We start from the raw sequence: 21,467 nt of genomic DNA on the forward strand, positions 1-21,467 counted from the left end.
TGTCCTGAACACATTTGTTATCGCTTTTCTGAGGGCTTGTCAGCACAGAGCCTTCATACTGATGTCGTTGCTTCCAATGATAACCTCTAGCGCAGACACACTGCAACTAGGTATTAAGACTTATCCTGGAGGATTTTGCACCGCATTATACCTGGCTGCCCCCATGCAAACCCCTTTTAATCCTGGTGCAACACAAACGATTTGCCCCAGGGTGGTTTAATTTAGAAAATGCTTTAAAATATTGCTGGTCACAGGTGTGTGTGTTTTTTTCCCCATCGCTATACCAGCAACAGCCCAAGGTTAGACACATTAACCTACCTGTAGGATTTACCTCACTTTGGGGAAATGGCATAAAGCACAGCTCACATCCAGCTTCTGCAGGTTTATACTGGGTGCGCGCTGTAGGGTTTGCCTGCACAGCTCCATGGAGATCTATGCCAGCAAAGCTTTTCAAATGTAGACAAGTCTGCAGTGTAAATAATCCCAGTGCAGACAGGCCCTGACTCTTGCTAAATGATGCTGCAATTCCCAGCCCATTATCTGGGAAATGTGATCAAGTGACTGTAGCAGGGGCCAAACGTCAGCTAATTAATCCTATCAAACTCTCCCCCCTCCATGCCCCAGGGAAAAGTTAAATTAACATCATTATCCTCATTTTATATTGTCAATGACTACACAGAGTGCAAGGGCCTGGGAGTTGGACACTGGGATTTTGAGCAAAGGTCTGTCATGGACTTGATGCACGATCCTGGACAAGTCACAGCATCCCTTCTTACCTCCCTTCCCCTGCTGTGGAAACGGGGAGCCGTTTTTGAGGTAATGTACAGGACAGACCCTCAGATGAAAGGGGATGGAGATTTGCCATTTATTTCTATAGACCAAATTCTGTCCCTACCTGCATGGAACAATTTCTGAAAGAGGGTTTCCTCTGGGAAACTATTCAAATAGGCATTTAGCTCTTTAGGTCCCACAGGGCAACACAAAGTGGGTAAGCCTCACAATCTCCACTTTACAGATGGAGAAACTGAGGCACACGGTAGTTAGGCAGCTTGGCCAGGGTGACAAAGCAAGCCTACAGCAAAACCAGAACCAGAGCAAGAGCAGAGATCCCCCTAATCTCAGTCCAGGTCACTGGGCCTCTGCTGGGGCTGTGAATGACACAGTCATCGATGATGCTGTGTGACCAGGAGGTTTGGAGAAGATAAAACTAGCACACCACATCCATTATCTCAGTCTGTGTAGAAGAGTTTTGCAGAAGCCTCTTGTGCCCCCACCTCCTACTCTGCTCTGCACCAGACCATGGAAATGCCTTGTACGAGAGCAAAGCTTGCAAAGCTGGGGTTCAGAAGCAATGATTTAACTACTGAAACCATTTTTTCTGATGTAGGAGCTTTCTGCTTTACCTGCTCTCGGCACCATGCTTGGCAGACCATGGTATATGGCAGCCTGCTCTCTGTGGGCCTGAATCACAGAATGAGATTCAGGTCAGGATTTCCCTAAAGCAGCGATTCTCATCCAGGGTGCTACTGCATCCTGGAGTGTTGCGAGAGCCCTTTATGGGTACCATAGGGGTGCTGTACAATACTAGCACTGTTGGCTGTGCAAAGACCTACGCATGATTCACAAGATAGACCCAGAGTTTTCAAATAGAAACCCATAATGTCAGAACCATTTGGATCTGTTGTGATCTTTCTGAGTTCTTTACAACAGGAGAATTGTTTTTTATTTTTCCATAGTAAAAAAAAAAAGAGTGACTACTAGAGCCAGCATTTTCTGAGCAGACCTTGAGTCTAAAAAGGTTGAGAACCACTGCCCTAAACTGTGGGAGTGTTTAAATCAGGTAAGGTTGGGGAAATGGTAAAGGAGAAAGTAATTTCTGAGCCCTCCTCTGAATAGTTTATTGCTATGAGGCAACTAGCTTGACTAGTGGCCTGACCACAGGTCAGGGAGCCAGGGAATTTCACATCTGATGAGGATTCATTAAGAGTCTTCAGGGAAGCCACTTTCTCTCTGCATGCCTCAGTTTATCTGTCTGTAGCACAAGGATAATAATACCTCTCTCCTGGGGAATGTGTGTAGAATGATGGGACTAATTAGCTGATATGGAGAAGGTGCTGCATATATGCATTAAATTATACACTTTAATTTCCAGAGATCCAAGTACTGTAGGGGGGCTACAGATTACAGATCCTGGCCACAACTACTCTTCAGATCCTGGCCACAACTACCCTTTCCCTGATGCTAGTGTAAAACAGCATGGACACCACTGAAGTGTGGTGTGAATCCAGTATTAAACAAAGCAGAATTGGGTCCATTATTATTAAATGGGGCATTTGTTGGGTAGGCGCAGGCAGGTGGGTGCTTGTGTGCTAAGCCCCGTCCCCTGGGCACAAACATACTGCCTCTTTCTGTCCCGTGCAAGGATATGGAACCTGATTCAAAGCTCACTGACATCAAGGAAAAGCCTCCCCATGGCTTCAATGAGGTTTGGATCAGGTCTATGCTACAGGCAAGACTCAGAGTCCAGAGATAACCCAACGCTGCTGGGTCTCTCAAATCTCTGCTTTGCCAGCTGTTTCTTTTGACTGATGCTAATTACTAATGCCTCTCCTCCCCCCCTTGTTCTTTGCTTCTGAGCTTTTGTCTCTCTCTCTCTCCCCCCCACAGTATGCGGTGTGGCTGGTGCTGTGGGTTGGATGGAATGCATTCATCATCTGCTTTTACCTGGAAGTTGGACACCTGTCACAGGTAATTACCTCTGTAATGGCATCGAGTGCAGATCCTTCCTGGAGCTATTGATCAGCCTGGCATCCCCGCCTGTTGGGCTTCACATTCTTCATGTAACTGGTGCTATTCCTCACCCCAATGGAAGTTATTGTTTGGGGAGGCTCTGTCCTGAGCATCACAGAGTATCTCTGCAGCTGCTTGATGGCTGGCCACTCTCCTGTCTTCCATTCTTTCTTATTGAACGATCACAGTCCAGAAATCATGGGCCAAAGGCCGCAGCTCAAAGGAGTGTATGCCTGGGTACATAGGTGACTGGTAGAGAGTGCACGGGGGTGCATGTGCCTCCCCTGATGGGGCCGGCGTCCCCGCTGATAGCCGACACTGATGCTGTCGGCAGGGCAGGTGCCCCCCGCAACAGGGCCACTGCCTTTAGTAGCCACCCAGATTCAGGAGGTACCAGTCGCTCATGCCTGGGTAGTTGCTTTGCTGGTTTTGCTATGTAATGGAACAGGGTCTGGGCGGTTCATGTAGATGACAAGGGCAGGGTTCTCGTGCTGGAGTCTGGAGCCGAGCAGCCTGGGTTAGGAGTCAGGAGCTGATCAGTCAGGAAGGCAAGCCATAAACCAGAGTTGTGCAAGGAGTAGCAAGCGAGAAGCTGGGTGCAACAGTCTTTTCTCAGACAACATGGTCCTGTTGGTCCTGGGTTGTGAGGTTTGGCCATGGCCACCCTCCTGTAGCACTGGGAGGTGACTTTGCCAAGTCCTTAACTACTTCCAGCTGGGGCTGAATTCTCCCCTGCTGGACCCAGGTTCATTACAGTCTAGTGGACACAGCACTGAACTGGGGCTGAGGAGACATGGTTTGAGTTCCTCACTCCATCACAGACTTGCTCTGTTGTTTTGAGCAAGTTACTCAGTTTATCCTGTACTTTCGTTCCCCACTGATCAAGCAGCAGTCTCCCTGACTAATCGGGCACTGAGAAGATGAAGTTTTATGTATAGTGGCAAGGCACTGAGATCCTTTGGTAATGAGGATCCTATCAGGACATACCTTCACTTCATTTGTCACCTGTACCAGCATGTAGGCTCCTCACACGGCTCTGCCAGTGTGACCTTCAGCGTCCCCCACTACTCCCGCCCTGAGCTGCAGCCAGTCACAACTGTTCTGATGGAACAGACTTCCCCTGAAAAATGCAGATTTGGTGAAATTGAAATGTTTTACAGGAACGTATCGATCTTGTCAACATTTTCCTGGGAAATCATCAAAACACTTCATTTCAATAAGGTCAAAATGTTTCATCCCATTGATCATTTTGACTGTTATGTTGTATTAGAATTTATAGTCTTAAAAATCCAAACATTCAAGTCCAGATTAAATGTTCTGATCAGGCTGACATGAAATATTTTGGGACCACTTCAATTTGTGAAAAAGTTCAAAGATTGGCATTTTGTCCCAGTTTGGCATGAAACCAAATTCTGAAATCTCAGTGTTCCCATGGGTAGAAATGCCATGTATCACTTAGCTCCATGCAGGATCTCTGCAGCTGAGACTAGTGGCCTTTTTGGAAAGCAGACGGCTGTCCTAGAGGGGAGTATGTCTGGTCCCACAGCTTTGTTTCTGCTAATGCACACCACATGCCTATTTCACATTTCTCTTACCCAAAATAATACAGGTTCATGCTCTTTCTGAATGAGTGGGATTTAGAGCCTGACTTTTCTGCTTCTTGGGCAAGTGCCCTAGCCTCTCCTCACAGCACAGGCCTGGTGAGGAGCAATGCCTGTGAGGACTAGCTTCCTCCAAACCCTCTCTCCTCAGTGGGTTTGGAGGGAGCTAGTCTTTTCTCACATCACTTTGGACATTACGTACTTTCTCTGCACATTTTGGGTATGACAGCTTCTCTGCATGGTGTTCTGGATATTGCAACAGTGGGTTTTACCCCTGTTATTGGGGAGGGACCACAGCGCAGAGCCACAGGGCTAGGTCCCTTTAAGTTGAGGACTTTTGAAGCAGAAGGGGTGAAGAGATGCAGCTGGGGACAAGCTGCAGACCCACCCTTGCTGGAGACTGTGGGCTGGTAGAGGACCTCCTGTGCTGGCCAGAAAGGGGGAAAGGTCTGGAGGCATACAAGTTGGTCCCTGGCCAGCAGCGGGGAGAGAGGAAAGGCCTGGCACTGGAATTAGGACTGATCACCCTCATAGGGGAGAGGGGAGACAACCCAGAAGCAGCCAGGAGTGCCCGGGGCACACAGGGAATGGACCTGAAGAGGTGTGGGTCACAGTAGCAGTGGGTTTTTTCCATTGTTACATTTGTGGGCCCAAATGGGGTGAAATGTTATGTTTGTGGGCCCAGAGCAGCAGGACGGTTTGTTAAAAATCTCTGTTGACAACAATCAGTACTACAGGTGTGGCTACAAGGGGTGATGGGGAGGCCATAGCAGGGTACCAAGACAAGGGATACTGCAGTAATTGACCCTCAGCAGGTTATGAGTATCTGCTTCAAGGCCTGGGACTTAGCAAGGCAGAAGAGGCCAAGAGCCCACAGACCTGGCCCAGCAGTTGGTTCATTGGCCAACAGAGCCCCAGGCTTTGAGACCCAAAAGAGACAGACTTAGGACTGTTGGCCAGGGCAAGGAGGGACCATGCAAAATGTTGGATGGGAGACCCCGGGGTGGTCATTCACCAGTTGCACCCTGTACCAGTATGATGATGTCCTTCACGGTGTTTTAGGTCTGGGGGTCTTACCTCGCAGTGGAGTGATATCTCCTCATGGTGTATGGACTGATTCATGGTATGATGGGTGCAACAATTATCTGCTCAATGATTTGTATGCTGCATTTTTTGTTTTTTTCTGACAATGGTTTCTTCTCATAGTTGTTTCCTCACAGTGATCCCCTTCCCTGTTCTGTGAGCTTTTCTCTTCACAAGTCCTATGCTGTGATTTTTTTCCCCCAGCCCTCACCATATTTCAACCTACACAATGTTACCTTGTTCTAGCTGTTTTCACTTCGAACTGAGGTGACATGGGTGCTCTTGCTGAAGCTGGCAGGAGAGGCTGGAATGCATTGTGCACCGACAGCTCTTTTGGTAACACCTGGAGTACCCCAGGATGAGACGATGCTCAGCATATTCCAAAAAGATTCATTTCTGGAGTGAGGGCACAAATAAAGTTCTGGCCCCTGACATATCAGCACATGCAGAGGGATCTCCAAGGTTCCCTGATTACATATGGGGAGGGGAAGTGTACCATGTTGACGGGGCATGATGGAGCCAGTACCTGTGGCTGCCTCTAGGAAAGCATGCAGGAGAGGGTTGGGAATAGCTGCCTGTTGTACACCTTCCTGGGCTACTGTTGCTTCTTTATCTCTTCCGAACAATGGCAGCTCCCCTTTCCCCAGCCTTCCTTGAAAGGCAGCAGGTGACACCTTCCTTAAATCTAAAGGGATGTGCGCATTTAGCAGGGAAGGCGAAATCACCCTCTGAAACACCAGCTCCATTTACCCACCAGACAGAGATGGATGGCCCTGCCGACTTTCCATTTTGTTACTTAGATCCATCACCCTCCCAGGAGGGGCGGGGAGCGCTCGAGGAAGTGAGGGCAAAGGGGTGGGCGGATAGGAAGGGAACGAGATTGTGAGGCCTGGCCGCAGATTCAAATGAGGAGCACAGGAGTGCTAAATTAATGAGACTGATTAATTGGGAATTTCAGGGCACTCGTTAATCACCCACACACACTCAGCACTGCCTCGGTTTATGGATTGCATAAATTAGACGACACAATTTCATAACCCACGTCCAAGGAGATAAAGCTGCAGCCCTCATGGCTGCTGTCTGCAAGAACACGCCTGCAGCTGTGGTTGGATCAATCCTTGTCACTGCCCAGAAACTTCCTCTAGGCACTTAGCAGTGGGGGAGCCACCCTGGAAGTCTCAGCTCCCTGTCACTCAGCAGAGCAGCTCTCTGTGCATCTCTGGGGCACGCCCTCTCATTGACTGACATGGGGACATTTCACTCTGCTTTGTCCTGAGTGCATTCAAGAACTACAGCTGAGGAAGCATCAGCCACACACACCAGTGGCAACACAGACCTGGAATTCTCTGCACAGCTCTGGTCACCGCATTTGAGAGAGATGAACGGAGACTGGGAGAGGTGCAGCAAAGGGCTGCAAGGAGAAACAGGGGAGTAGAGAGCCTGTCTTAGTAGAAGAGACTGAGCGAACTTGGCTTGTTAACCTAGCAAATGAAGGTTGAGAAGTAGGGCTGTTCAAAGCTTTGGATCATGATTCAGATTTGGAAATGATTTGGATGATTCAGAGGCTGAATCTAAGAATCTGAATCAAATCGCTGGAAGCTATAGGCTTTCCGAATTGATTCGGAGCTTCCGAATCACTTCAGAAAAGATTTGGAGCCGATTCGGCCATACAGTATAACGGGGAATCAATGAAATATCTATAACTTTGTTGTCTTTTGGCTGATGTGGATGAAACTTGCAAGTTTTAAGGTGATAGGTGCAAGGGTTTCTGGGAAACTGCATCCCAAAGTCCTGAAAGCAAAATGCATGTCACGTGTATGTGTTAAGCCACCGGTGGGTCAAAAACTGCAGAGATAGTAGCCCTTGAAGAGGCCACAAAGTCTGCCAGGTTTCAAGAAGATAGGTGTAGGGGTTTGGGGGGAAACTGCACCTCAAGCTGCGGACAAGCAAAACTCGTGACATGGGTGACACTGTGTGTGTTAAGGTGCAGCAGGACGAAAACTGCAGGCCTGCTAGCCCCTGCTGAGGCCATGAAGCCTACCAGCTCTCAAGGAGATAGGTGCAGGGCTTCTGGGGCCCTGCACCTCTAGCTGCTGACAGGCAAAACTCATGACATGGGTGCTTGTGCAACTGTGTCTGTCTTGGGGCACGGGGGTGGGGCGGAGGGGGAAGCAGGGGAAGGATGGGACTACGACCGGCCTGGCTGCTAAGCTACTGTGTTACCAGTTACCAATCATTCAAGATTCACTCCAGCTCAATACATAGTAGCTAGCTAATGTAATGAGTTAACGAGCAAGGATTGACACCTACAAAACCACAGACTAAGGAGAGGAAAGAATCAATACAGACAATCAACTTCCCCAAGTCAGACACAGCAAGTTGCACAAGCACCCATGTCACGAGTTTTGTCTGTCAGTAGCTAGGGGTGCAGGGCCCCAGAACCCCCCTGCACCGATCTCCTTAACAGCTGGCAGGCTTTGTGGCCTCAGCAGGGGCTAGCAGGCCTGAAGTTTTCACCCTGATGCACCTTAACACACACAGGGTCATCTATGTCATCAGTGTTGCCTGTTAGCAGCCAGAAGTGCAGCCCCAGAAGCCAGACTCCCCCTGCGCCTATCACCTTAAAACTTGGCAGACTTTGTGGCCTCAACTGGGGTGACCATCCCTGTAGTTTTCACCCCCCTGTGGTGTAACACTTACACGTGACATGAGTTTTGCTTTCAAGAATTTGGGGTGCAGTTTTCATGAACTCCCCACACCTATCTCTTTGAAACTTGGCAGACTTTGTGGCCTCAACTGGGGTGACCATCCCTGTAGTTTTCACCCCCCTGTGGTGTAACACTTACACGTGACATGAGTTTTGCTTTCAAGAATTTGGGGTGCAGTTTTCATGAACTCCCCACACCTATCTCTTTGAAACTTGGCAGACTTCATGACCTCAGCAGAGGCTACCATTCCTGCAAGTTTCATCCAAACAGATGAAAACCAACAAAGTTATAGATATTTAATTGATTGCCCTTTATACCCTATGGCCGGATCTCTGAAGCAGCTCTGAAACTTCGGAGCTGATTCAGCCGAATCGAAGCGGGAAACCAATCTGGAGCCCTGAATCAGATCACTGGCATCTGAATCGGCCAGATCCAAAGCTGTCTGGAATAGCTGCCTATTCACACAGGCCTACTGAGAAGGATATGATTGTACTCAATAACTATGTGGTGGTGGGGGAGGGGGGTAAGCTCAATCAGAGAGAATGGTTATTTAAGATAAAGAACAGTGCTGATATGAGATCAAATATATATAAACTGGCTGTGAATACTTGTAGGTTGGAAATTAGGTGGAGCTTACTAACCATTGGAACAGTGAGGTTCTTGACCAGCCTTCCGTAGAGGTAGTGAGAGCAGCAGTCTAACTGCATCTAAGACGTTGCTTGATCATTTTGTGATAGGAGCTACATAACTTGATTGCCTGTGAAAGCAATGGACTGGACTCAATGCAGGAGATCCCTTGCAGTCCTGTCATTCGTGTTTGCATGAATTGCTAGCTGGGTTCTGCATGCTGAGGTATCAAGCCTGACTCTTTGTTATCCTGTCCTTTGTGCTGGCATTTTCCTCCATGCAAAGTTAGTGCAAAGCTCATCATGAAACACTGTCAAGTCAGAATAGTCATGTTTTGTACTTGCATTATACTGGTGTAAGTCATGTTTCAAGGCATAAGGCAAGGAAGAACTGGGCTCATTATTAGTGATAATGATGACACGAGACAGGAAAGAGAAAGGGCTGAGCTTGGTATTTCAGTTCTCACATTGTACCTACAGTGTTAGCTCTGGGACAGCATTCACTGGAGCATGGACCCTGCCTATCTTCCCTCTGTGACAGATCCTGCATTCACCTGGAGATTGTTGCAAGTACAGAAAATATTACCACTTGGACTTTACATAGGTCGCACTGTGAGGCTTTTAGAACCTTCCTGGAAGCACGATGCTAGTCTGATGACTCCCCAAGCATCCAGAGCAGAAAGGGCCCATTAGAGCAAATGGAGGCAAGAGTCTAAAATATCATTAATTAGGGTGGGGCAGAGCACATATTGTGCCTGTCCTTTAAGGGCTTAAGCAGGCTGCAGATCAGCCTACAGGTGGGAGCAGACCCAATCAAGAGGGTCACATGGCACCCAGGAGGCTGCTTGACTGGTGTAGGGCTAGGCAGTCAGGGTATAAGACAGGCCCTGAGAGCAGAGATGGGCAGTTGCAACTGGGAAGCTGAAGGGTGAGCATTTCCTGGCTAGAGATCAGCTGCTCCCAGAACACCTAAATGTCAGGGGTAGGAACTATGGGGATGGAGGAGGGTCTTGGTCCTGGGGAATGACCTAAAACTATACCCTGCTGGGGAGGATGGTGTGGTGGGGCTGCTATGGCAGGGCAGTCTCCAGGAAATGCTACACCTGTGCCTCCCTAGTGAAAGGCAAGTATGGGCTCTAGAAAACCTCAACCTCTGCTGCCTTGTGGGTGACCCTGTGGAGGAGAAAGGCTAGGGGAGCACATACCAACAGAACAGTGTGGGGCCAAGGCCCATAGGGGCCCATAGGGGAATAAGACCCAGAAGCCCCAGTAAAGGGGTGGGGTATTGCCCCCAGTGAGGGTGCAGAATGAGAGCCAGAGGCTACATAGAGTAGGGTTTGTGAGGGGGGCCTGAAGGACTTTGCATAGGCTGGCAGGAGTAGAGGCCTAGTAGGGGCAGAGAGAAAGAGAGAGAGTGAGTTCAGTGAGGTCAGAACAGTGGGCCCATAAGGGGTCCAGAGGAATTATGTGGTCCACGAGCTCAGAAGGTGGACCTGTATGAGAGAGGACTAGCTGCCAAGAACCTAACTATAAAACCTCGACTGGTCAATGTTGGGGCCAGGACCAGGATGGTCAAAGGGCCTGAGCACCCACCGCGAGGGATGGCCAAAGCTAAAGGCTTGAAGTCTCGACTGGCCTAGAAGCAAGGCAAGGGCATGCGAGACCAAAGGTCCCAGAAGGGGCCACTGCCAAGAGGGAAAGGGGTCTAGGTGGGGTTGCAGCCCAGTATGAGGGCATAGGTTAGGCTCTCTGAGTAGGAAGGCCAACTGTACCTTGTCGTGCATCCACAGATGCATTTCAAGCAGGACCAAGGAGGTGATCCTCCCCCTCTATGCGGCACTGGTCAGGCCGCAGCTGGAGTACTGCGTCCAGTTCTGGGAGCCGCACTTTAAGAGGGATGTGGACAGCATCGAGAGGGTCCAGAGGAGGGCCACTCGCATGATCAAGGGACAGCAGGGCAGGTCCTATGAGGAAAGGTTACGGGACCTGAACCTGTTCAGCCTCCAGAAGAGAAGGCTGAGGGGGGATCTTGTGGCCTGCTATAAACTAGTCAGGGGGGATCAACAGGCACTGGGGGAGTCCCTGTCCCCCCGTGACCAGGAATAACGGTCACAAACTGGTGGAGGGAAGGTTTAAGGTTGGACATCAGGAGGCGCTACTTCACGGTCAGGGCGGCTAGGGTCTGGAACCGGCTTCCAAGTGAGGTGCTGCAGGCTCCCACCCTGGGGGTTTTTAAGAGGAGGCTGGATGACCATCTTGCTGGGGTCATTTGACCCCAGTACTCTTTCCTGCCATGGCAGGGGGTCAGACTAGATGATCTGCCCAGGTCCCTTCCGACCCTAGAAACAAAAAGGAGGGATTCAAGACAGGATCCGAATGTTCAGTCTGGAATATAGTGGGACCCAGTGTGGGGCCAGAGCCATATAGTGATGCCATCTGTGAGGCATGGGACACGGTGTAGGGATGATACGGAGCCATGTATAACACCCTTGGCATCAGAGCAATAAATGGGCAGCCTTCTGCCTACACACAGCTATTCTTTAGTTACAACAAAGGCGTGGCAGATGAGTAAGGTGGATGGATTGTCCTTGACAGGTGGGTGGGCCAATGATTGGACTGGCCTCAAGACAGCCCCCTGTCACATAGGATTACCATATTTCCAGTTCCAAAAAAGAGGACACCTACCAGGGGGACACCTCTCTCCCAACTCACAGCCCCCTGGCCCTGCCAGTGCCCCTCACTTCCAACCCACAGTCCCTTGCCCCCCTTCCTCCCCCCACAGGCTATGTTGGTGCCCCTCAGTCCTAACAGCCCCTGACCCTGCCAGCCCTGCTGGTGCCACTCACTCCCAACCCACAGCCCCCTGCCCCCCGGCCCTGCCAATGACCTTCACTCCCAATTTGCAGCCCCCTGATCCCCCCAGCCCTGCTGGAGGGGGCCTCCAGCTGCCCCCATCCTGACCAGGCCGGAGCACAGCAACTCCAATTCATGAGGGCAATGGCAGAGCAAGTCTGGCCCTGTCATAGGCTGGAGGGAGGAAGAGGGGAGGCCTGTGACACCCACCACCCTGGGCTGGGAATTCCCTTCCGTGCTGTGCCAGGCAGCCTAGCCATGCCCCACCACCCCCACCCCCGCAGTGTCCCCATGGGCTGCCCAACCAGCATGAGCACTGGCCCAGCCACGGAGCTCCCTGCTGCCCTCAAAGGTCCCCACTGCCCATGTCCCCTACTGGAGGGGCAGGCACCTCCCCTGCCCTGCTGCAGGCCCAATGCCTGGGCAGCTTCCCTGTTACCAGACTTGCTCGTCACTTTGGGTTGTGCTCATTTATTAGGGGTATGTTTCTGGGGTCTCTGTAATTCTATCAATGTGCTGCTTGTGTTTCTATACGGAGCTCTATCTCTCCCTTCTGCAAGTCCTCACCCCCAAAGGAGCTATCTTGCAGGACTCAGTTTCAATGGGCCTGGGTTCCTCCAGCCACCAAATCAGTCAAATGCATACACACACACACAGATTAACGTGACAAGCCTGACCCGGCCGGGTTGATCAGCATGTATAGACTGACACCCTCATATGCCAGGAATCAGTTCATTAAGGCAACAATAAAATGCAGTCAGACACAAGAACATTGGTGAACAGAATCCCTCTGAATCAGGCCGGGTGTCCAGCTTGCACCCTCATGGGCCATCATTCAGTTCATTAGGGCACGTCTGAGCTGAACTGGGTCAATCAGCCTATACAAGCTGATCCCCTTATGTGTCTCAAACTCAGCACGTCCCAATCTTTTGCCCTAACTGTCCTAGTAGTGGTAGCCTTTTGATGAGTGGACCCCACGGTATTTTTGAGCTTTACAGGGATCTTTGGCTTAGGTAAAAGAAGCGTTGCTACAGAGCAAGTGGGAAAGGGGAAGTAGAGAAGGAAAAATACACCCAGTTACCACCAGTTTGACTATAAAAGTTATTTATTGCTAAGTATATGAAATTTATGATGGTACTAGTATTAATAGCCATGCAAGGAAAAACAAACAAAAAAATTACTATATTACCCTGGCTCAATAGAGTATTTGGGGAAACTTAGCTGAAGCTTAACTAATAAAATTCAGGTTCTGAAAGCTATTCCTAGAGAGAAAAAGAGGAAGAGAGATAAAGAGGGAGAAAGAAAAAGAGAGAGTGAGAGCTGGAATTTCACCGTTCCAAGGCACTCAGGTGTTTTGTTAACAGGCAAAGTTCCCAGCACAATCGTTGAAGGTTAAACAAGTGACGGAAAGAGATGATCTGTTTATCCAGCTTCTTGAGAACAACAGCGGGTGCTATCAGAGAGATTTCTCCCTCTTGAAGCACACTTTTTGCTGCTGTATGGCTTTCTTATACCCTTAGTCCAGCCTCCTCAAAGCATTCTTTGAATTGTGTAAATCAAGAGGGTCCCAAGCCATAATTGACAGGGAAAATCCTGTTATATAAACAGTTTCAATTTAAATGAATTACCTTTTTTAGTGACAAGGGGTTATCTTGTTTGGAACAGCTCAAGAAACCGATTAACCACCAGGAAAAACATAACGTTTTAAGGAGTCACCAGACACCTAGGAGCTGGCTTGAAATTATTTTGAATATAGAAGATATACTGGAAGGGATACATTATTTCTTCTTAGATTGCTTGTACTGTAAAGTCAGCATCAGTGTTTTGTATTTTACCTGTTGTGAATAAGCCTCAGCTGAGCCTGACTTTCAGATCTAACTGTAGTCTCTTAACATACTTAAGTCGATTGACTACAAGGGCTGCGTGAAACGGCACCGTTCCATTTCTCCTGGAGTTTCAGCAGTTTGACGGAACAGTGTCAAATTCATTTTGAGTCAAAACAGCTGTTCTGTTCTGTTCCCTCAAAACAGAAAGGCTGTTTTGAGTTTCACTGGGGATGGGGAGTCAGACCAGTTGGGCTGACTTCCCATTCCCAGCACCAGATGAGGCTGGGGGCGGGAGGCACCCGACCGCCACGCTAGATCACGCTGGGGTTAGAAGGCAACCCAGCTGGGCTGCTTTCCCGACCCCCATGCTAGATCATACAGTGGGCGGGAGGCAACCTAGCTGGGCTGCTTTCCCGAACCCTGTGCTAGATCGTGCTGGGGGCAGGAGGCAACCTAACTGGGCTGCTTTCCCAGTCCTGGTGTGATCTAGCATGGAGCACAGGGAAAGCAGCCCAGCTGGTCTGTCTTCCACCCCCCAGCACGATCTAGCATGGGGGTCAGGAAAGCAGCCCAGCTGGGCTGCCTCACCGCCGCCTACCGCATTTTGTGCTGGGGATGGGAAGTCAGCCCAGCTGGACTGACTTCCCATCCCCAACCTATGGTCAAAACATTTTGACTTTTGAAACATTTCGACGAGACTCATTTTGTTTTGAGGTTTTTGTTTTGTTTCAATTTTGCTGTTTCAACCTCGAAATTAGTTGAAACAGTGTTGAAACGAAACAGCTGGTGAAATTTTGCACAGCCCTATTGATTACTTGGAGTGTTCATAAACTTTGTGGGGAGGACTTCCACAAGTCATCCCAGGAAAAGTATGACAGCATTTGTGGTCACAGCTCCAACAGGCTGTATTGTTGTGATGAACCCTTAACCATTGTTCAAATGTCACCCATACCCCTCTGACTCAGTCTCTTGCCTTAGCATTCCCTAACCCGACAACCGAGTTTTAGTCAATTGAGTTTAAATAGGCCTCCCATACTGGGATCAGGGAATGTATGGCCCGAGATACCTATTAAACTTTTCTTCTGCTTAGTTCTGGTTAGGTGAGGTTGTGGGGGTGAGGGAGGAAAATGTCCTTTGTAAGTCCAGCAAGCTGGGTGCCAGGGCTCCCTTGGGAACACAGAGCTGACAGGTAACATCCCCCAGCTCTGTCCCTGTCTCCAATCACCCTGCCCCCTCACTCCACCAGAGGAGCACAGCAAAATCCCAGACATTGGTTCCTATTTCAAAAAACTGCCTGAATGGAGACTGGAGGACTCAGAAAGAGGATATGTCCAGAAAAACCCAGATGTATGGTAACTCTATCATAAGTCTTCAGGAGAGATGAGTGTGAGTGAAAAGGAAGGAAAGGAGGGCTCAGAGGGAGACACTGTCAGCAGGGTCATGCCTGGCTGGAGCTCAGTATGAGGCTTGTTTGTGAGTATGCACCGCCTCTAATGGCTTAGTTGCATGAAGAATAAAGGCAAGTCCTCACGACCATAACAGCAAAGGAAATATGGTCCTGTGCTAAGGGGACTAGCTCAGGAGATTTGGATTTAGTTGCTGCATCTGACTTGCAAGCATAATGCATGCAAGTTACTTAACCGTTAGTGTCTCATCTGTAAAGGGGCAAAATGATGCTTCTTCTCTCCCTGTCTATTTAAATTGTAGGCTCTTCAGGGCAGAGACTGCCCCTCATTATGCAGATACAGAGTCCTCAGTACCAGAGGGGCCCTTAGTTGCAACTACAGAACCAACAGTTACTAATGCTGGTAATTACCCAATGTACATGTGCTATTAGAAGCAGGTTGGGGAGTCCAGCTGTTCACATGTTGTCACTGTTCAAAGCTCTCTGTACCTCCCAGGTCTCTGGTAGCACTGATAAGCCGGTCAGCATCCTTGAGAATTGGAAATCATTGTTGTAAATTATTTTTTTATTGCTGTAATGGATTTGAAAAATCAGCAAAAATTCCTTCTTTTCACCAGAGACATCACTCCCCATCAGAGACCAGCCAGGAGTGGGGAAAACAACCTAATGCAAATATATGGGCAGCCTCTATATGCACTGAAATAGAGCTCTGCTCATCTATCCAGCTTCTCAGATTAGCTGCCTGTGCCCTCAGGTCTGATCCAGTCCCATGGAAGGCAGTCATAGCCTTTCATTTGATTTTAGTGGGAGCTGGACGTAAGTCCTTAACCTGACCTTGTCCCTAGTCCTTCAGTGATGGTTCAGCTGCACATATCCAGTGGCAGGGAGCTGTATTAGAGAGGAATGCTGTCTTGCTCTTGCACTTTACTTGGCTGAGCAGGAGCCAAAGAGCATGGCACCAGGGGAGTCAGGGTGTCTGGGTCCTCCGAAGTAGCTGGTGTGTGAAGTGTAGCTGTGAGCAAGGGCACAAATGAAGCGGAGCTCCCTGCGGAGGCCTCTGCAGCTCCCTCCATAATCTCAGAGCTCTGCAAAGTTCAGATCTCCAGCCCAACCACTTTGCCGAAGGTAAAACTTCAGGAAAGTCTGACCCCAATCTCTCAGGAACCTGCAGTTCAGGCTGAGAGCACAGATCAGTGACTGGAAGCGGGTGGTTCTTATTCAAATATGGGGAATGCTGAGAAATTGAAAAGTGAATCAACTATTTGAAAGGAAGGAGCTGCTTCGCCAAGATGCAAACAGCCTTAACTCTGACCTCAAATAGATGCAAACCTCTGAGACTCCTGGTTTCAAAGACAGTCTAGATAGCCTTACTCTTCATTAGTTTGTTTGGGCCACAGACAAGGAGGCAAGTCACAAATGTCTGAACAGGCACATCACTCAGACAGGAGGTGATGATTCCTCCAACATCAGGAGAATTCCTGATGCTTGAAATGCCACACTAACTCCCCTCCTACGCGCACACTGCTTCCCCGGCCAGGAGGTGAAATGATAGCACTTACATGAAGAGAGCAAAACCTAATGTAGTGATGAAGCATCACACTTAGCAGTGGAGACATGTCTGTGTGGAACCAATTATAAGACCAATATTGTGTGATGCACATTTTTGATATTTCCCATACCAGCTGTGCAAGTGCATTATCTCCTCCTAATTTAAGGTAGAACTACAGTCTGCAAATCCTTACGTGCAAAAATTGACAAAGAGAAAATGGGATGGTGGTGATGGCTTGGACATATTACATGTCCTTAGCCACAGGATGTAGATTCCTAAAGGGTGGCTTCCCAAGGGTATTTTTTAATAGATTCGGTTGTCCCTTTTGTAATAATATACCCAGAAGCCTTGGCAAAGCATTTTTTCTTCCTCTGCTTGTTTTTGAACCTTAGAAATATGACGATTGCCCCTGGCTTTGCAGAATAACTCTTTTGGAGGTCATGGAAATATGGATTTGGAGTCACCACTTTTAACAAAGATCCCCTAAGAGTTTCTAAATTGTTTGAAATTAAAGTATTAACAGCAACAAAAGTTTTAAATAGATTAGGAAAAAAAATCACTTATTATTTTATCAGATTTGTCTTCCCTGGTACCTCTACCATAGTTCTACTAGTGCTCCAGTTGTCTATCGGCTCTTACAGAAGACACAGGGGGAACAAGATGTAAGGAAGCAATAAAAGACATGATCTTTATTGTGTTTTTTGTACAGGTCAGCTTTAAAGCTCTTTTAAATATCATAATTTACATCATGTATTATGCAGGAAACAAAGAAGGGAAGTAGTGAGGCGAGTGTCCATCCTGGGGCAGAGTTAAGGTTATTTGGGAGACTCACTCCAAGTATTTCAGCCTGAAAAACAGGAGAGGAGGCTGTATTGTGAGGAGTAAGTTGGAAGGATTGTGGAGCTAGCTCCAGGAGCCTGATTTTCTTCTGCTTTGTACTTTGTGCTGTAATTTACATCAGTACAAAGCAGGTGTAAAACGCTTCCCCATGAAAACGGTAACATTTTGTTCTGCTCTAAGTAATTGCGCAAGTTGTGGGGCAATGGAGAATTAGACCCTAGGAGCTCATAAAGCAGAAAAAGAGCAGAGCAAAGCAAAAACACATATTGTTGCAAATATGCAGTGCTGGTACTCTTTGCATGAAAGCCCACAGCAGTTGCAGCAATGAATCTCAGCAAAAATGTTATGATAACATTAAATTATTAATAAAAGTTTGTGTTATTAACATTAATAGTAGCACCGAGAGCCGCAAACTGTCATTCAGAATAAGCAGGGGAATCTTATGCTGTCAGAGGAATGGGCGCAATAATGAGTAATAAGTGTCTAGAGATTATGGCTTCCTCACCCTGCCCCTGGTGTGTACCTGCTAGAAGTGCTAAAGGAGGGGGTGTTACTTTTCAGTTTTGGCAGTTGTTCAGTGAATAGTTAAAATATGCCATCAAGAGGAGGATTTTTTTTGTTGTTGTTGAAGTTTTTACAATCAAGGATTTTAATAAATATGCCTTAGAAGTTAGGGCCTGACATGTCTCTGCAGTTTTTCCACATCAAGCGTGCACACTGCTAGGGCTCTGCAGACTTGTGGGCAGCTGTAGAAGTGCTGGAGAACATCAGGAAGCCCACATGCTGACCTGTTCCTGCAGACCAAATGCTGTGAACACTTCTTTGAAACTTTCCTGAATTGCCTGGGCTGCAAAATGGAGCTTTTTGGTACTGAGCCATTATTTCTCTGAAATTTCTGGTACTTCCACTTTGGCTTGGGCTAGTGATCTTCCTGGCTCTCTTATCACAGCCTCAGTCTGTGTGCATCTCATCCCTGTCAGTCGTGGCTGAAGCTGTGGGTTCCCAAGCCAAACAACAGTGGAAGTGGGACACTGGGCAGTGTCTGGAAACACTTCCCCTATGCTGAGTTTCCATGTTAGACCCAAACTGACTGCTCCATGTCCAGCCCCCATCAGGGAGCCCATCTGAACAGTGCTTAAGAAATGAAAAATGGACTCCTGAGCCTCGTAGCCCTAGGGCTACCAGACTACTATGAGCAAAGCCCACCAGTTTCCATAGCCAGCAGTACACAAGGAAGCAATGTGAGCAGCCTCACATCCAGCCTGAGTGGCCATGTAGCCAGGGATGATCCTGCCTTGAGCAGGGGGCTAGACTGGGTGACCTTGTGAGACCCCTTACAGCCCTACAATCCTGCACCTGGGAGTGACCATTTGGTACAAGTTCAGAGCAGGGTTTGAACCCAAAGCTCAGGAGTGTGTGTTGAGGTGACTCACAGAGGTCCCTTCAAGCACCCTGCCACTGCCTGATAATGAGACACCCTATGAACCTCCAGATGCAATACACCTTCAGCTGTCCAGCGAAGCGGTAGAGTCTCCTTCACTGAAGGTTTTCAAGAAGAGGCTGGACAGGCATCTGCTGGCCTTGGTTGAGAAACAGTGGATCCTGTCATTCATTGTCCAGGGCGTTGGGCTTGATGACCCTCAAGGATCCTTCCAACACTGTGATTAACAGCTTGAGTGTCAAAGTGCTTGGTGCTGGTATGTGGGAAATGCAGCCTGTTTTAGCTCAGAGACTTCTTTTGCTTATTTTATACCCAAATCCCTGTCCTGACCAATTTCTTCTCACTATATGCATAAAAGGGAATGTACCGAGTAAGAAGCAAACTGTTCTTATGAAATACAGTCTGGAGCATCAAACCAATGTTACTGCAGTAATCCAAAGCAGGGGTTCACTGTGGTAGCAGTTGTACCTTCATGTATGGAGAGACCCAGATCCTCTGCCCCACCAAAGGACTCACAGTTTTGAACAGAGAGGAGGTGGGAAGGGAAACCCAGGCCAGCAAATAGGTATAAAATTAGCTACTTAAATATGGCTCTGAATTCCTGTCCCCATCCCTGGAGGTGGGTCAGTGGAAAGGTGCTGTGTGCATGGCAAGAGGGAGAGCTGGGCTGCCCACACAGCAAGAGAGGGGCTGGGTTCCCCAAGCTGCACCCACGCTGCGAAAGACTCAGGCTGTGCAAACAGCCAACAGATCTGTGCAGCTCACGTTGAACACAGGACGAGCAGGTTTATTTTACAGGTGATTTGACTTTATTGGAAGAAGTGTTCAGGGCCCACTGTAAGTCTGGAAATGACATCAGGAAGTCATCTAGTCCAACCCCCTGCTCAACCCTTCTCTCTCCAAATCATCCTAGATGTGTATTTGTTTAACCTCTTCTTAAACTTCACAGCCACCTAGCACCATGCCCAAAACATGAAAAAAAAAAAAAAGCTTAACTTACCACAGGTAAAGCTGGATGAAGGCACTGCCAGTGTCCCACTACTACAGACAAAAGCAGGTGGTAAACAGCTGTAGTTTGCCCTATAAGCTCCAGTCTGACATCACGACCTGTGGATATTTGTTCTCCAAGCATTGCTGCCTGGGAAATTGTGCCATGTATTCTCTGTGAAGTGGTCAGTGACCATGTCAACTAGACCCGACCAAACCAAAATAGGGTTTTCATTGAAAAAGCTTGGGCCCAAACACCAGCAAGGTTTGGTTCCTTTGGGCCCAAACACCAACATTTTCAGTTAAAAAATATTCACATTTTAGGCTGAAACATGAAAAGGCTATCTATCTTTTGTCAAATAGATATAGCAAATATGGATTTTTCACAAAAAAAAAAATCAGTTTTGATGAAATCCATTTTTTTCACCAAAGAAAGCAAAGACCTGTTGTCTGCCCTGGCACTGGATTCAGAAGTGCAGTCACCGCCCCTTATTCTTGGTGCTCTTGGCAGTGTTTACAGGCATCTGGGACTTACTCACAAGCACAAAATGAAGCTGGGGGTGTCAAGAGATGCACACTGCATTAAAGGGACTTCTTGCTCATACAACTATCCATCCTGCCAATCCTTGTGCCCTTAAGGCCTGGAAACCTCTCTGCTTCTATAGCAGGGCCAGAGGGGAACCTTCCTGCAGGTTTCAAATGTGAGCATTTGCTGTGGCTCCATCCAAAGGCACAGTGACTGCAGAAGAGTCTAAATCTCTCTATTGAATCTATCCTGCTGTTTTGCAAGCAGGGGTATCTGTATTGATTGTGCCGTGCTTTCATCTGGTCACTCCTGGAAGGGAGCCCAAAACCCCATACTGCTACCTCTATTAAATTTCAGCTTAGCGTTTTGCAAGTCTGCTATCAGGAAGGTGCAGGCGCTGGGCAAGGAGGATTAGAGCTGTATCTTATCCTTCCCCCGGTGACAGCCCGAAGCCATGTCTTGCAAGGGGAGGTCTGCTGCCTACCAATCAGAGATCTAAAAGCTCAGGGAGATCAAACAGGGAGAGCCCCAAAGCATGTTAATGGGCTTACCAGGAGGAGATAGCCAGGAGTAGAGCCTTGGCGGGCTTCCGTTGTGCATGGTGGGTGTCAATCAGCTTATCTCTCTGATAGGCCTGCCTAGCATGATACAACCAAGCTGGGGAGAAGGCACCACCTCTGCCCCTCAGAACCAAGTACCAGACCTGGCCAGGCACTCACCTGGGACATTAGTGCTGAGGCCTTCCTGAGAGGTGCTTCACTCTCCATGACATCAGGGTGTTGGGGTCCTGGTGGCCTTCTAAAATCATACTCTGACTCTTTAAGTTCTGAGTTTTCATGCTCTTTATCTTATGACTTATACGTAAGGTGCTTCCAGAACTGAGCAAGCCTTTCAACACCTGGGCATGCGGGTGCTGCTTGTTCAAGTGGTCTAGAGCTGGGGAGGTGCCTTGTTAATGTCTACCCCATGGAAAATTTTAGAGCAACAGGTTCTGACAATAGCACAATTAAAGAGGGACAAGCAGAGCACCAATGCCTGCATGCCAGCTTAGCGGGGAGTGCCAAAATAACTGCCCCCACTGCCAGCCAGTGATACAGCTGCCCTATTACGCCTCTGGGTCTCCTGCTCCCTACCTAACCACTCAGCTACTGAGCTAAATGTGAGAGGGCCGTCCCTCAGTCATGGGGCTTTGCCTGGTAGAGATGCACATCCAAGGATGCATGCATGGAGCC

At 48.5% G+C, this 21,467-nt stretch overlaps 1 protein-coding gene across 1 annotated transcript in view; it reads left to right on the plus strand.

Moving 5' to 3' along the window:
• NKAIN1 (sodium/potassium transporting ATPase interacting 1) overlaps positions 1-21,467 on the plus strand; it is a 44,311-nt gene that overhangs the window by 6,414 nt on the left and 16,430 nt on the right. Inside the window, exon 4 of the mRNA XM_025212493.1 lies at positions 2,668-2,748. Coding sequence (XP_025068278.1) covers positions 2,668-2,748 — 81 coding nt within the window. The remainder of the gene's footprint in view (positions 1-2,667; positions 2,749-21,467) is intronic.

The sequence above is a fragment of the Alligator sinensis genome, unplaced genomic scaffold (genome assembly GCF_000455745.1).
Source record: "Alligator sinensis unplaced genomic scaffold, ASM45574v1 scaffold3_1, whole genome shotgun sequence".
NCBI lineage: Eukaryota > Metazoa > Chordata > Crocodylia > Alligatoridae > Alligator > Alligator sinensis.